At 39.6% G+C, this 15485-nt stretch overlaps 1 protein-coding gene across 1 annotated transcript in view; it reads right to left on the bottom strand.

Annotated features, from left to right (window-relative positions):
* Nucleotides 1-15125, bottom strand: part of LOC127430840 (transcription factor 4-like) — a 209165-nt gene extending 194040 nt beyond the window's left edge. The window contains exons 1-3 of the mRNA XM_051680956.1: nucleotides 15003-15125; nucleotides 14755-14793; nucleotides 13794-13866 (exon numbers count right to left, since the gene is read on the bottom strand). Of these exons, the coding sequence (XP_051536916.1) occupies nucleotides 13794-13866; nucleotides 14755-14793; nucleotides 15003-15125 (235 nt within the window). The remainder of the gene's footprint in view (nucleotides 1-13793; nucleotides 13867-14754; nucleotides 14794-15002) is intronic.
* Nucleotides 15126-15485: the final 360 nt, after the last annotated feature.

Below are 15485 nucleotides of genomic sequence, written 5' to 3'. Positions count from 1 at the left end.
GATTTTACCTTTCCTTTAGTGTATAATATAGCTGTTTGTGCATGTAAAAGGTCTGCAAAGTTAAAAAGCACAAAGTCCACACCAAAGGGAGTTACTCTCTCCCACAGAAAACACTGCTCCTGAACTGCCTGAAACGCCTGGTTTGAAGTCCTGCCATTAGTTCTGTGACTTAGCTATGTCAATATGTAACACAATAATGCCTGCCTAAGGGCTACTTCGGTTATGGTAAGGGGAGTTACATTTCCGACACATGCTCTACACGGCTGACCAGTCACAACAGACTGGGCCAGCTGACCAATCAGAGCAGACTGGGCTTTTTCGGAAAGGGGGGCTTTAAAGAGACAGGAGCTACAACAGAGCGTTTCAGACAGAGGGTGAAAAGAGAGCTGCAGCAATGTACAGTATGAGAACAATAATGTGCTTTTTGAACATTAAAGCATGTAAACCTATTCTAGTGATTTCCCCTTTTTCTCCCCAATTTGGAATGCCCAATTCCCAATGCGCTCTAAGTCCTCGTGGTGGCGTAGTGACTCGCCTCAATCCGGGTGGCGGAGGACGAATCTCAGTTGCCTTCGCGTCGGAGACCGTCAATCTGCACATCTTATCACGTGGCTTGTTGAGCACGTTACCGCGGAGACGTAGCACGTGTGGAGGCTTCACGCTGGCATCGCGGCATCTATGCACAACTCACCACACACCCCATTGAGAGCGAGAACCACATTATAGCGACCATGAGGAGGTTACCCCATGTGACTCTACCCTCCCTAGCAACCGGGCCAATTTGGTTGCTTAGGAGACCTGGCTGAAGTCACTCAGCACACCCTAGATTTGAACTCGTGACTCCAGGGGTGACAGTCAGCGTCTTCACTACTGAGCTACCCAGGCCCCCACAAACATAAACTTCGATAGTGAACACAAAATGCTCCGGTTTCACGTTAAACGACCATGTAATGGCAAATGTTACTGGTCATAGCGGGTTCATACATGCAGTGTTAATGACATGCCGTGACACAGAAGAGGAGACACATGCTTACTCTATTTCTGTGGAGTGATGAATTGATGAAACAAAATCTCAAGGTTATTTTTCTCCATTAACCAACATCATATGGAGTTTTGTGTTCCTTGCCACAGTCGCCTTCAGCTTGCTCACTGGGGTTCTAAATACGATTATTATTTAATTCTTTATTTTTATACACAATTTACAATCATACTTAATCAAACTACACACTGATCATTGTAAGACTTAATATATATTACAGTTTCATTTTTTGTTAATGCATGATTTCCTGTAAAGCTGCTTTGAAAGGATGTGCGTTGTGAAAAGCGCTAATGACTTGACATTCTTCATGCATATTGCCACATACTGGGCAAGGAGGAGAAAGAAAAAAGGGAGGCATAAAGCAAAAGAAAAGAATAGGTCAATCATATTTGCGAAATAGCCCAGTGGGTGGCGATATGCATGAAGAATGTGACTCGACAAAAAACAGAAGAAGAAGAACTCTCTTGAACGTGCATAGGAGGGCTAGTCAAAAGTATAGTAAAAAGGACTTAAATATTGATCTATTTCTCACCCACACCTATCATATCACTTCTGAAGACATGGATTAAACCACTGGAGTCTTATGGATTACTTTTATGCTGCCTGTATGAGCTTTTTGGAGCTTCAAAGTTCTGGTCACCATTCACTTGCATTGTATGGACCTACAGAGCTGAAATATTCTTCTAGAAATCTTAATTTGTGTTCTGCAGAAGAAAGAAAGTAAATGATGAGAGAATTTTCATTTTTGGGTGAACTATCCCTTTAAGAAGCAAACTGCGGCCTACATATTCTCTAAAGGTCCTGCTGTTTTGGCTTTATGCAACTGATGTGATACTGGCCCCATTTAAATGTGTTTGAGAAATACTGATCTGAACAAAACACTAGCTGTCATTTCACTGTATTAGTATTAATATATGCTACATTTACAACAACAACAAAAAACATGGCAGTAATCAACATAAAAATCAACAATCAATATGCAGTGTGGATATTATGTTTTCCAGTAACTGTCACAACTGATATTCAGCTCAAATACAATGGCAGGTTTATGACAACATTTATGAAATGTTTAAAAGCATCAAGGACGACATGCTCTCATGCTTCACTGATTAGACTTCCTGTTTCCCTTCCTGATGTATCTGACAGCAAAAACAGCTGAATGTGAACCACATACACCGCTGAAAAATTAGTCTTTGGCCGAACTCGATTCAATCATGGACAGCGGTTCTACATGTTTGAAATGAGTTTTCTTAAATTAGCATTACCTTGTCATTTCAACTTAAATACTTCAAGTAGAGGGAATATTCCTGAATCAAGCCAATCCAACAAAATGTAACATGTCAAAACAACTCAAATGAAACTCTAAGTGATATCCAAGCTAGTGACAAGGAAATGTCAGCATGCTAAACATATGCTGGTGGAAGTCACAATGCTCTGGTTAGCACAGCCATTGCTCAAAGGATAAGGCAATATATTGAACACTCAAAATGTATTGGTCCTCAAGCGCCACTCTTCACCATGATAGTAACCACCAAAACTACAACACAGAAATTCTTCTGAATCTTGACAGAACAAAACATTAAACACTAACAACTCTCCCCCTTTATATTCATCATGCACAAAGACAAAGACTGATGAGTCCGCTTACAAGACATGTGTAGTTGAATCAACCCAGTTAATTTAAATTCCCTTGGTTATATGGATTTATGAAGATGAGGAGGATTGAGTAAAACTGACGATAGTGAAAGTTCAATAGCGAGTGTTCAGTAAGTCACATTAGCCTGGTGAGCCGTGTTTCTCAACTGGTGGATCATGACACATTGTTCTGCAGCGAAAAACAATGATAAATGCAAATAATAAAATGCAACTAGCAACATAACTGTGCATGGTTAGGACAACAAAATAAAAAGGAGAATTTACAAAAGGGAGGAGAAAACACTTCCCATATTTTTTGTTGCTGACGTCCAATTTGGTCACTCATTTCATATTTACTTATGCAATGAAAATGACCTCGTCTCGTTCCAAATCCAGATGTTTCTCTTTCTTCTGTGGTACACAAAAGTTATTCGCCTATTAAATCATGCTTAGGTTTAGGTCTGGGTTAAGGGTTAACTCTATTGTCATTATAACAATGTTTGTTGGTTTGCTTATTTTTCTCTATGGGAGTAAAAGTCGTATGAGCCAAGTTGGCATGACTTCTTATTTGCCATCTCATGCTATTATCACAACATGTCATGAGACCGGGTTAAGGGAAAGGCACTGATTCAGTTTCAGAGTGAAACTTCTGACACCTCACGTGCTCTTCACTGAATGCATACTACCTTCCTACGGCATAACACCGACGGCATCTCTCAAATACACATGTAAGACACACTAGCATTAGCCTCTGTCACCACTCAGTTACAGCCATTACAGTGGCACATCTTACACTTGACAATCTCCAAACAAGTCAGGCGTTTTAATTAAAAGTTCTCCGTTTCAGCGTGCACCTCACCTACAGTGGCAATTACACACACTGCCTTTATTTTCAGACAGATAATTACACTTTTTTGAGTACCTTCACCTTCACTCTTATGAGCCTGTGTGTACTGCGTTCTGTCCCATAAAGGAAAGACCTGTCGTTGCCCAAGAGGAAACAGAGCTTTCAGAGCTCGTGAGACTAAATGGAGTTCTCATTTCCTCTCCTTTATACCTTTATTCTTTTATCCAAATGAGTCAATTGTTAACATACAGTACGAGTATAAAGCTTATAATTTGATGAGAAATGATTGAGTTCATCTTGAGACTTCTAATTGCTATCTAGGAGAAACAACTGAGATATGAAGAGATCTCTTTCTTACAGTATGCCTTTGCAAACATGTTGCCAAAGAGCATACGCCAGGACAGAGGTGAATTTCAACCAGTTAACAGCACGTTTCAACACCGCTGTCATCATGGGAACGTTCAGGAACCTGTTTGAAAAGGGCAGGGCGATATTCCGAAGGTCATTGTGAACTAAAGTTTAATATCTGCACTGTATAGTGGGCGTTTCCCAAGGTCATTACCCACAATGCATTGTGGATCCATTGTTGTTTGATGAGCTGGTACACATTCCCAGGCTGTATTTTTAAGCCATTCGTTTAGACTCGGGACAGGGCTGAATCAGAAATGACAGAGAGTCCAGTTCAGGCGGTGCTTCTTTGTAAAATATCTGTGTGCAATACAAATAAAACAATCAAATTGAATTACACTGAATTTATCATAACCGAACGGCTTGCTGGACGGCTGTAACCAAACCCGACAGGACGGAAGCGGACTAGATTACCTCTCACAGGACTGAACTTCACTAGATTACATCAAACTGGACTAAACAAGACTCTAATGGAAAGCTCTCAGATGAACCAAAATGACTAAATGTAACGTAAACTGAAGGTGAAAAGAAGCCGCCGTGCCAGCCTGCGTTCCACTCAGGAGATCAGCACACAAAAACAGGAAGTTTCTCTGCCTTCACTTCCTTACAGACATCGCCGTCTCCCTCCAAAACAACACGGCCGCTGCTCACACAGCCTTCAAAATAAACCTTTTCATGAGACACTTTTTTTATGTGTCACTGTAACCAAGTTATTCTGGAAAATTATGATATGAAACAGCTTTAAAATAGTGCAGAAATAATTTTCATATTCAGTATTTTTGTCTTGTATTCTGTTAGTGAATTATTATAATTTTTCTCATTTTAAGCATAAATCTAAAAGAGGTTCATGCTTAAGACAAGAAAATGAAATTCAGCTTAATATGTAAAGAAAACATCTCATGTGAAATGTCTTATGCAATTTTGCTTAAGTAAATTATCTTCTTGTAAGGATGTTAATATATTTGTAATGGAAAACGAGACAAACGTACTGATTAAGAAAATTTAAAGTCAACATGAAACAACCAGTTTTACTTGCGTAATTTGACATATTTTTGTCTTTGGTAAATAGTTAGAGTTAGTTTGGTAATAGTCTTGTTTAAAGTATATATTTAACACAATTCTGTGATCTAATTAGAAATTAGAAAAAAAGAACAATTTACCGATGGAGTAGGAATTTTATTAAATATATATTCTCTGGAAAAAATGTATACATTTTTTGTATCCCCTTTTCTCCCAATTTGGAATGCCCAATTCCCACTACTTAGTAGATCCTCGTGGTGGCGCGGTTACTCACCTCAATCCGGGTGGTGGAGGACAAGTCTCAGTTGCCTCCGCTTCTGAGACCGTCAATCCACACATCTTATCACGTGACTCGTTGTGCATGACAGCGCGGAGACTCACAGCATGTGGAGGCTCATGCTACTCTCCACGATCCACACACAACTTACCACACGCCCCATTGAGAGCGAGAACCACTAATCATGACCACGAGGAGGTTACCCCATGTGACTCTACCCTCCCTAGCAACTGGGCCAATTTGGTTGCTTAGGAGACCTGGCTGGAGTCACTCAGCACACCCTGGATTCGAATTCGTGACTCCAGGGGTGATAGTCAGCATCAATACTCGCTGAGCTACCCAGACCCCTTCTGAAAACAAATCTTAATATTTTATGCAATTTTTCTGAAGTAAACGTATCTTCTTTTAAGGATGTTTAGATATTTTTATAAGTCAACATGAAACAGCGTTCCATAATTCAACATATTTTGTCTTTGGCAAATAGTTTTGTCTTGTTTAAGTCATGCATCTAACAGAATTTTGTGAAGTTTATGCTTAAAATAAGAAGAAACTATTTGTCAGTGGAGTAAGAAAAATAAAGGAGCAGTATAATCTCTGAAAACTAACCTTTTCTCCCCAATTTGGAATGCCCAATTCCCAATGCACTCTAAGTCCTTGTGGTGGTGTAGTGACTCCGAGAGCGAGAACCACTAATCGTGACCATGACGGGGTTACCCCATGTGACTCTACCCTCCCTAGCAACCAGGTCAATTTGGTTGCTTAGGAGACCTGGCTGGAGTCACTCAGCACACCCTGGATTTAAACTCACGACTCCAGGGGTGATAGTCAGCATCAATACTCGCTAATACCCCACGAAAACAAATCTTAACATCTTATGCTATTTTGCTTAAATATATCTATCTTCTTGTAAAGATGTTTAGATATTTTTACTGGAAATCAAGAAAAACATGCTGATTAAGAAAATGTAAACACTGAACATTTAAAGTCAACATGAAACAGCATTCACAACCAATTTGACTTCTGCAATTTGACATTAATTATGTCATTTTTGTCTTTGTCAGCTAGTTTTTGTCTAGACGACAATTGGTTACCTAGGTTTTCTTATCTAATTGGTTATTTTCCATTCCATTTAGGTAAGAAAACGTATTTTAATATACAGTATACTCTCTGACACTGTCTTAAACCTTTTTTTATGTTCTTGTAAAGATGTTTAGATATTTTTACTGGAAAACAAGAAAAACATACTAATTAATGCTGCCTTTAAGTGCACCCATGAAGCTCATACGTCCACGTTGGGTATGCATAATTAAGACATGTCATGCATTCAAGCTGAAAACAAAATACGGAAGAAGCCATAAGTGAATACACAACGAACGACAGCAAAAGCTCGTGTTTTTTGTTGCACCAATGAATAAGCATAAGTGAATACACCTACATCACATCAATTAATTTGCTTAAAACAAACTGTGCAGGGTGAGTCATTAGTTAACTGACATATACAGTATAACAAAATATTATTATTATGGAAATAAAGCACTCATGTCGACACGCCCCTTCCAATGTCACGTCTCAGCAACTCGGGTATCATCTACCTATTTAGACTATTTAGCAGAGATGGGTCATTAAAATGAATGAGAGAAATTGGAACGCCCAATCAAAAAGCTCTAATGCCCAGTGGATGTAGAAAGGAAGTCCCACCTTACAGGTAAAAGAGCCAATCACCTTTTAGATACAGACATCGCCTGTCAATCATCACGAGAACGTGCATGCACATTAGCTATACAAGCCAGGAAAATGTCATTTCTTTGCATAATATGAGGTAAAGAAGCACTATTTATGATACCAGTATTGACAGATTTTACTGCTGACTTGAAATACGTTCTTTGATCGTAATCTTGACCAACTGTTTTTTGAGATTTCTGTGTTCCCCCATTCAAGTAGATAGTAGATGCACTGGTATGACTGGATATAGCCTCCCAGGAGCGTTCCAAAGTTAGCTTGCATAAGAAAATCTGAAGTCAACATAAAACAGCATTTGCAACCAACTTCCATTAGGAGGGACTTGATTTTATAAACCAATGAAAAGTGGCTGTCAAAAGTGGGAGAAGGGTTAAAAAGAAGAAGACTTTGTGATGAAAGTCTTTCAAGAGGTAGAGGTGCATCTGTGGCCTTCCTGAACAGTTCAAGCACAAACAGGTTTAAGAGTCTCATTTCCAGGTCGAACAAACAGCGTGTGAGAGCCGAGACCAGTCTTATCAAAGCAGCACAGAGATAAAACGCAAGAAACACATTTACAAACACACACACGCAGACGTTTAATCACAAAGGATGTGGGCTACAGGACACAACAATGTCAACAGAACGAGAATCCAGCCAAAGGCACTGTGGGAAATGAACTGTGCTGACGTAACTCTGGAGGACATGCAGGACACGGTGAGCTCGCTCAACGGAGGCCCAACATCGCTTTTGTGGGGCGAGACACACACGAGTTCAAAACAAGAGCAGCTATTGTACCACAACAGGCCTAGATTTGTGGCTCACGGACATCGTTAAGCTTCCATTCTCTTATGACTACACTGGTTAAAAGCATTAACATTTTTATAAAAGGGAATATTTGCCCCCTGGAATTGATTTTGTACCTTTATGGGGGCTACAGGTCACTACAAAGTCTGAACAGTCACCTAAACCAAAACTGGATAGAATCCTATGAAAAGCACTACCAATTAAAAGTTTGAAATCACCTACTCACGCTTTATTATTACCATTTTCCAAATACAGAATAATAGTTAAGTCAACTAATTTCAAGCATTTCAGCATAAGACTTTAGATTGAAAGTAGGGATGGCACTGATACAATACCTGGATCGGTACTGGGTCCGATACTGATGATTTTACCCAGATTGGGTATCGGTCCGAAATTGATGTTACTGTTAAGCTCAAATAATGTAATAAATAACCTTCAAATCACCATTAAAGTAGTCCATATAACTCGTGCATTTTATTTATGCACTTTATTTTAAAATGGAATGTTTTTTTAACAGCCAGGAATGTTCTTTGCAATAATATAACACGGTGCTGTATGGTTATATGTTTTCAATGCGCCCTCTTGTGGACTAAGGAAATAATGTCCATTTTAAAAAATCAGCTGACTTTAAAAGGTACAAATTCGATTATGCCAGCTGCAATTAACTGATCATGAAAACTGATGATTACAGCATTGCATTTAAGTCTACTCCTGTTGCGTCAAAGGTTTCTATTTACAAAATGTTTTTGCAGTGGTTAAATATTGTAACTAATCCCAGTCATGTCTGGTGACCAGTGAAACAGCAATGGCGAATAGTCGCCTCAGTTATGACAACAGTAAAGGGGGTCGCACACTGGACGCATCTGGCGGACGACATGGCGCGTTCTAAAATTTGAAACAATTGCTTTCCATGAAGGTACGCACACCGCCGCCGCCACTCGCCGTCTGTTGGCGGCACCCAGCTACGACTCCTGATGCTGCTCAAATTTCTGCCGCGCCACATATTTTCCATTAAATTCGACCCAAATAATTATCAAAAGACAGATTGTTTTCTTTAGCGTTGTTCATTCTTGAAGAAGGGAAAAACCTTGTTAACTTTTCTGTGTACTGTCTGCCACCTGAACCGCAACGACGTGCCGTGTGTTTGATACCTGTTCCATTGTCCTAGCCATGATGCGACACGGCGTGGCGCTTCTCGTCCGGTGTGCGACCGCCTTAAGATTCCCAGATGCTTCCTTTTGTTCAACACTGTTCGCGGTGGCAAATGAAAATGAATGCTGAAGAATCATCACCTGACACTTTAAAAAAAGTGAAAGTGAAAAGCGAACAACGTGACAAAACTAGAACGCTCCCATTATAATCAACAAGGCGTAGACACGGTGTAAATACTACTAAGTGGGCTGATGTAAAGTTGATTTAAAGATGTATTAAACAGCAATAGAGTAATTCAGTTCTCAGCTTGTTTTGGATGTGCAGTAGGGCTACAACTAATGATTATTTTATAATCGATTAATCGAATGATTATTCGAACGATTATTCGGGCGATTATTGCAACGATTAATCATTCGCTCTTAACCGATTATTCAGCTTGTGCCCCGACTTATACGGTTGTATTAAACGTGCTTACTAACAATAAAGAGAACAAAATCATCTTTTAAAAATACTTCTAAATGTACCCTCTCTCACCTTTCTGTTCACTTCAATCCATCTTTAACTCACAAAAAAAACTCTCTCTTATTAATAAAGCTGCGTATTGACAATTTTATTCACGGTAAGAAATGCACAGTGACACATATATTATGATTCAATAAGTCACGAGTCATCACGTTATAATCTAGCTGCATTAAGCGTGTGCGCTCGAGGGATGAGCGTCCCGTGACAGAGTGTGCATCAGCCGGTGCAGTTTCAATCTCTCCCCCTTAGATCGGGACATTCACACAACTCATAGAAGAGGCGCTGACTGCACAGAGAAATGACCGTTTCAGAGTTTGTAGCTATTTACATGATCTGCTTCTGTATTATTTGAACTTTAATAAAGCTATAACGCATTAAATATAACTGCATTAAAGATGTAACATCGGGGTGTTTCCTTTAAAGAGCTCCGGCTCCGCTGTATTCCACAACGAGTGTGCTTCTGTATTTACTTATTTGGTATTTTTGCATTATAATTCCCTCATACGTTGTGATCTACATCACTTAAAGCTGTTCGGAAAGTTTAGAGTGCATCTGTGATCTGTGTAATTCTTCTTCTCCTCAGTCAGTCGTGAACTGCAGTGCTGCTCTCACGCGAGTTTAATGTGATCTCATGTTACGTTAAATGACATCAAACGACTATTCGACAATGAACATTTTTGTCAACGATTGTTTATTGTCGACAACGTTGAGTAATCGTTTCAGCCCTAATGTGTAGCTTACATTAATACTTGATGCAATGTTCTTTAAGTACAGTAACTTTTAATAACATTAATAATAGCGATTACAATAATCAATTAAACAATTATGATTTTTGTCATAATCATGCAGCCCTATTGTCCTCTGGCATCTGCCTCCACTTACACTCTTCATCAAGGATGGAGTGATTTCCTGTTTACAAAGAGAAAAATAGCAACGCTGTTTCACCTTGAAGCTGCATGGCCATGTTTTGTCTGTTTATTGATGTCATTTTCCCATCAGAAAAGTTGAGAATGACTAAAGAATTCCAGCTGCTAAACACTGAGTTTGATTTCTGACCCTAAAGTCTTTTAAAGTAACGGGATGTGTTTGTTTTATACCAGATGAGGCCAGTAGTCTATCATTAACATAACATTAATCATTAACAGTTGATGTTCAGAAACTGACCACTATGTAGTAGGGCACTAATTGTGTATACATTAGATTTTTACTCATTATTTACTCACCCTCATGATATCCCAGGGGTGCATGACTTTCTTTCTTCACTAGAACACATTTGAAGAAAAATAGAGAAATATCTCAGCTCAGAAGGTCCTTAAAATGCAAGTGGATGGTGATCAGACGTTTGCAGCTCCAAAAATCACAGACAGTCTGCATAAACGTCATCCATACAACTCCAGCTGTTAAATTAATATCATCCAAAGCGACATGAATGCTTTAGTGTGAAAAGGATAAATACTAATAAGTACTTTTTTAAACTCTAAATCGTGCTTCCGGTCTGAAGCGGTACGCGCGTGAGACGTAATAAACATTGGCATTTGAAACATGCGAGAACACGCTGTTTACAAGTGAGAAGGAGGAACTCTGTACAGAAGCTTGGTTGGTTTTGGTTTAGATCTGTATTTATCTGTTTCTTTACTCACACTGGTGCGTTTGTGTGCTGATCCTGGATGTCTCAACCGAGCGGAGAACGTGAGATTACGTCTGTAACATGGCAACGCAAATACGTCACACGAGAGACCACGTGATCTCCACCCTTCTCGTGAAGCGTTGGAGTATTGTTAAAAAGTACTTAAATATTAATCTTTTTTCGCACCAAAAGCAATCGTGTTGCTTTAGAAGACATTGGATGACATTTATACAGACTGTTTGTGAATTTTGGAGCGTCAAAAACAGATCACCATCCACTTGCATTTTAAGGACCAACTGAGCTATTTTTATATTTTTATTCAAATGTGTTCTGGTGAAGAAAGAAAGTCATGCACACCTGGGATATCATGAGGGTGAGTAAATAATGAGAGAATTGTTAATTTTGGATGAACTATCCCTTTAAATTCCGGTTTATGTTTATATATCAATGCCGCAAAAACGTATAAAGAAAATAACTTGGCGATCGATAATCGATGTATAGATCTTTTATGACACTCCTAATGTCCACACTAATATGTTTTTGGTTGAAAATGCATCGACAACCTCTCATCCATGCTAGAACGGCATTTCCTCCATTACTGCATACTTTGGAAAACAATGACGATGATTAGTGTGGATGTGGCCTATATGACAAAATGTGTTCACTGTTTATCAGACACAAACTGTGATGAACAATTCTAATGCAGTTTGTGGCATTTTGACGTTCCAAAGTAGAAAAAAATGCAACCGTTTACACTCAAGAATCTCCGAGCCAAAATAATTTTATCTCACAAGCCAAAGCATGAGTGAGAACAACTTCACCGAGTCAAAACCCTGAAAATCTGACTATTATATGCAGGCTAATTATTAGCATTAGCTGGCAAATGGTAGCAATAATATTGCTATTACAAGCTAAAACGCTCATTAATCCCTAATCTGAAGCACAATTAAAGGGTTTGATATTCCTCTGCATCTCTCCCCCTCAGTGTCTCTCCTCTTTTTCTGCTGCCGTTCTGCTCGCTAAGAGAAAGACAAAGACGTTCTCAGAGGCGCAGGATTGTGGAGGAGGAGGAGAATCTTCTTCTCTCTTCATCTGTGCACTTAATGCAATCACTGCTTTTTGATTGACAAGCATAACCAAAACACACCGATGTAAATAGCAGCAGGAAGCAGACGGGCTTGACGCCCAACACTTTTTTCGGCCTGCATACAAGTGCTTTAAACGGAAGTGGCGCGTTATTAAAATAACCCCACTTTTCAACGTGGCTTAATAAGCTACGCTTGTTACCGGAACAAATGCACGCAATGCCATCGGGGCCTATCTGCCATTAGCCGAATTCTCTCAAATGCCAGAGACTGGCAAGAGAAAGCGGCACGGTTTGGGGACACTACCCGTGATGCCACCCTGCGCACAAAGACAAGGAAATGCCAGATATGGGTATTTAGCAATCTAGCTCTCGAGCCGTTAAGCTCTTAAAAAGATAAATAATAAGTAAATTTAGCACAGTGCCCACACATTTTCGAGATTTGCGTGTTATTTATTTAATATGCCTTTTCAGCAACATCTTTCCCTGGTTGTTCTCAACGATTCACACTTTAGGAAACATTTCCGAGTGTTTCATAGCCAACTGCAAGTTGCATGGCAACAGACTAGCTATAGTTTGAAGACCCCCATCCCACACCCCCATCCCACCCTCCTGCCTGACTTTCCAACAGCGTAAAACTGCGACACAATTCCTGCAAAAGTGCAAGATCCGAGGGGGCAAAGGGAGGGGGAGGGGGCATGCAAATTATAAAACCCTAAACAACACTCAAGTCTGAAGAAAACAATAGCAGCCATTGAAGACAGGGCCAGTCGCCTCGACACCAACTCTCTCTCTGCCCTCCACCTTTGCATGCAGATCACGATATCAATGTATCTTAAAAAAAAAATGCAATCCAAATGTGCTCTGCATCAAAAAGCGTGTACAGGAATGAGCAGCGTATTCCATATGTTTAGCTGCTTTCCATCGGTTCACTTCCTGAATTGCAGCAGTCTTTAGGGAGAACCACCTCCAGGGTCAAGATCATTTATTTTTTGTCATTGTAATTAATTATTCATTTGTTTTATGCAGGAAACATTCACGAGAGGTGGAATTAAAATCAGCTCTCACATTCAGCGCATGCACGTAACAAATGACATTATAACCTCCAATGTAATTGTCACTTTTTATAAAACACACACTTTAATAACACAAACCCTGCAGGTGTGGCGTCCATATTGCACAAATTATTCATGAGTGTGTTTGTGCAGAAAAACAGCAGCGAGTGAATTCAAAACAAGCCGAATGACATCGTACAGCATTTCAAACAACAACATCTGCCACAACAATCAAACTCACATCACAAAGGAAGACGCAGAATTCTCACTCCCCGTGAACTGCGACTCTGGCGCATGTTAGCATGTCACACAAACACACACACACACACATGCACGCAAGCATGCATGCATTTACATACACACTCCAACACCTGAAGTTTGACAGGTCACAAATACCACAATTTCTACGCAGCATATTGCAAGCAATCCATATCAACTGTTTTATTACTTTATGACAGCAACCGAGGGCCCTTTCACAACATTTCCAGCGAAAACACGCCGCAAACCCCAAATCATAAACACATAAGACAAGAACTGCAATATCACAACCTGAAAGACCCATCCTCGCACGTGACATATCAAACACATGTTTAAGTTGACATACTTGAGCCGGAGAAATGTCCACTTCCCAGAGACGTCGGTCCATTTTTTCCACTGCTGACTGGAGGGGAAAACATCTACAAAACAATCATGACAACAAATGAAATACTTTAATAGCCTGCCCTGTAAGTCAGTGTACATCATATTGGTTAATAACATTTCCTACATCCTATCGCATGCAATGGTCATAATAATGTGCATTATGCATTGTTTACAGCATAAATGCATGCATCATCTTATTGGTTTTAAGCTAACTGAATAACAATAAAATAACAATAATAAATTTGAACTTGTGTTGATAAACATTCTCTATATATTCCTCTAATGCACTTGCAAAGGCAAAACCAAGTAAAATCTCACTTAGTGCATTAATAGATCAAAATCAATCCCAGATATACTGTAAAACCTGTCCTGGACACACAAACTATTCTGACCGTCTGTCTGAATAAATGCACACACAGACAGCTGGAATATTTTTTGGAGCTGTGTCTTCATAAAAACATATTTCCTAAGTGAAAACTTCCCAAAAGCATTTCTAAGAGGATACACACATTTGAGTTTTTTTTACATTTGACACTGAACCCTTGAGAAAGGCATCAAATTACTATAATCTGCTCTAATCTCACGTCCCTTGTCAAAGAATCCTTAAGGAATGCTAATGGAATTTCTGTCATAATTTGGGAATAATCCTAATGGGGTCAAAGCGGAATCATTTAAGGAATGCATAAGATCCGACAGGACCAAGTGAAATTCTTGCTTTTCAGTGCATTGCTTCGGAATATCAGAATTTGATTCTTTAGAGGATTCTTGGAGAATTTTTGTTTGATCTCATTAGGATGGGCTCCAAATTCTGACAGCATTCCCATTAGCATTCCTTAAAGGATGTTCTGAAGCATCAACATTTAAATGCATCTATTAAAGAAAGAAAAACACAAGAAAAGACTGAATAAAGTGGGATATACTACCATTGATGTTGGGAACATTTTCAAATCGCTGTTTCGCATCTATAAGACAACAGAATTACTAATGCAACATCACATCTATCAAATCCACAAAAGCTTTTGCAACTTTCTTCAGTCAGTGCAATCACGCGACACAGTCCGTGCGCAAAAGTCATCTTTAAAACACTTCTTTAGAGAAGCTGAATGAAATGTGACAAAACGAAACACAGTGTGAGCACTGACCTACAGCATCGAGATTTAAAGTGTCTTACCGCACTGAAATCCAGTAAATCGCTAAGTTCTTTATCCGTCCCTAATGTGGCCATTCTCTGGTGATGATGATGATGGTGGTGATGATGATGCATTTTAGAAATATCACATAAACCTAAAAACATGGAAACAGATCGCAGTGAGAAAACACCCGATCAGGAGGAGCGACTCTTCAGAGAAACACACACACACACACACACACACACACACACACACACACACACACATGGACTCACGGCACAATCGAGCCCAAAAAAATCCTCTCTGCGTAAAAAGCAACTCTTGCTCCTTCAGGGAAGCATTGTGGATCAGCAGGTGAAATTCAAGAGCAGGAGCCGAATCGGAGAATCAGGTGAATAAAGTCTTTCCAAGTGTCCCTCCGGAGCTCCCACGATCCGACTCACGAAACTAAATCAATAACTAATTGGAAATATGAGTTAAACAGACAGACCTCTTTTTTTTCTGACGTGTTCCTCTCAGTTGTC

Source organism: Myxocyprinus asiaticus, chromosome 40 (genome assembly GCF_019703515.2).
Source record: "Myxocyprinus asiaticus isolate MX2 ecotype Aquarium Trade chromosome 40, UBuf_Myxa_2, whole genome shotgun sequence".
NCBI lineage: Eukaryota > Metazoa > Chordata > Actinopteri > Cypriniformes > Catostomidae > Myxocyprinus > Myxocyprinus asiaticus.
Note: the sequence above shows the minus strand (reverse complement) of the source record. Positions and strands in the feature narration are given on the sequence as shown.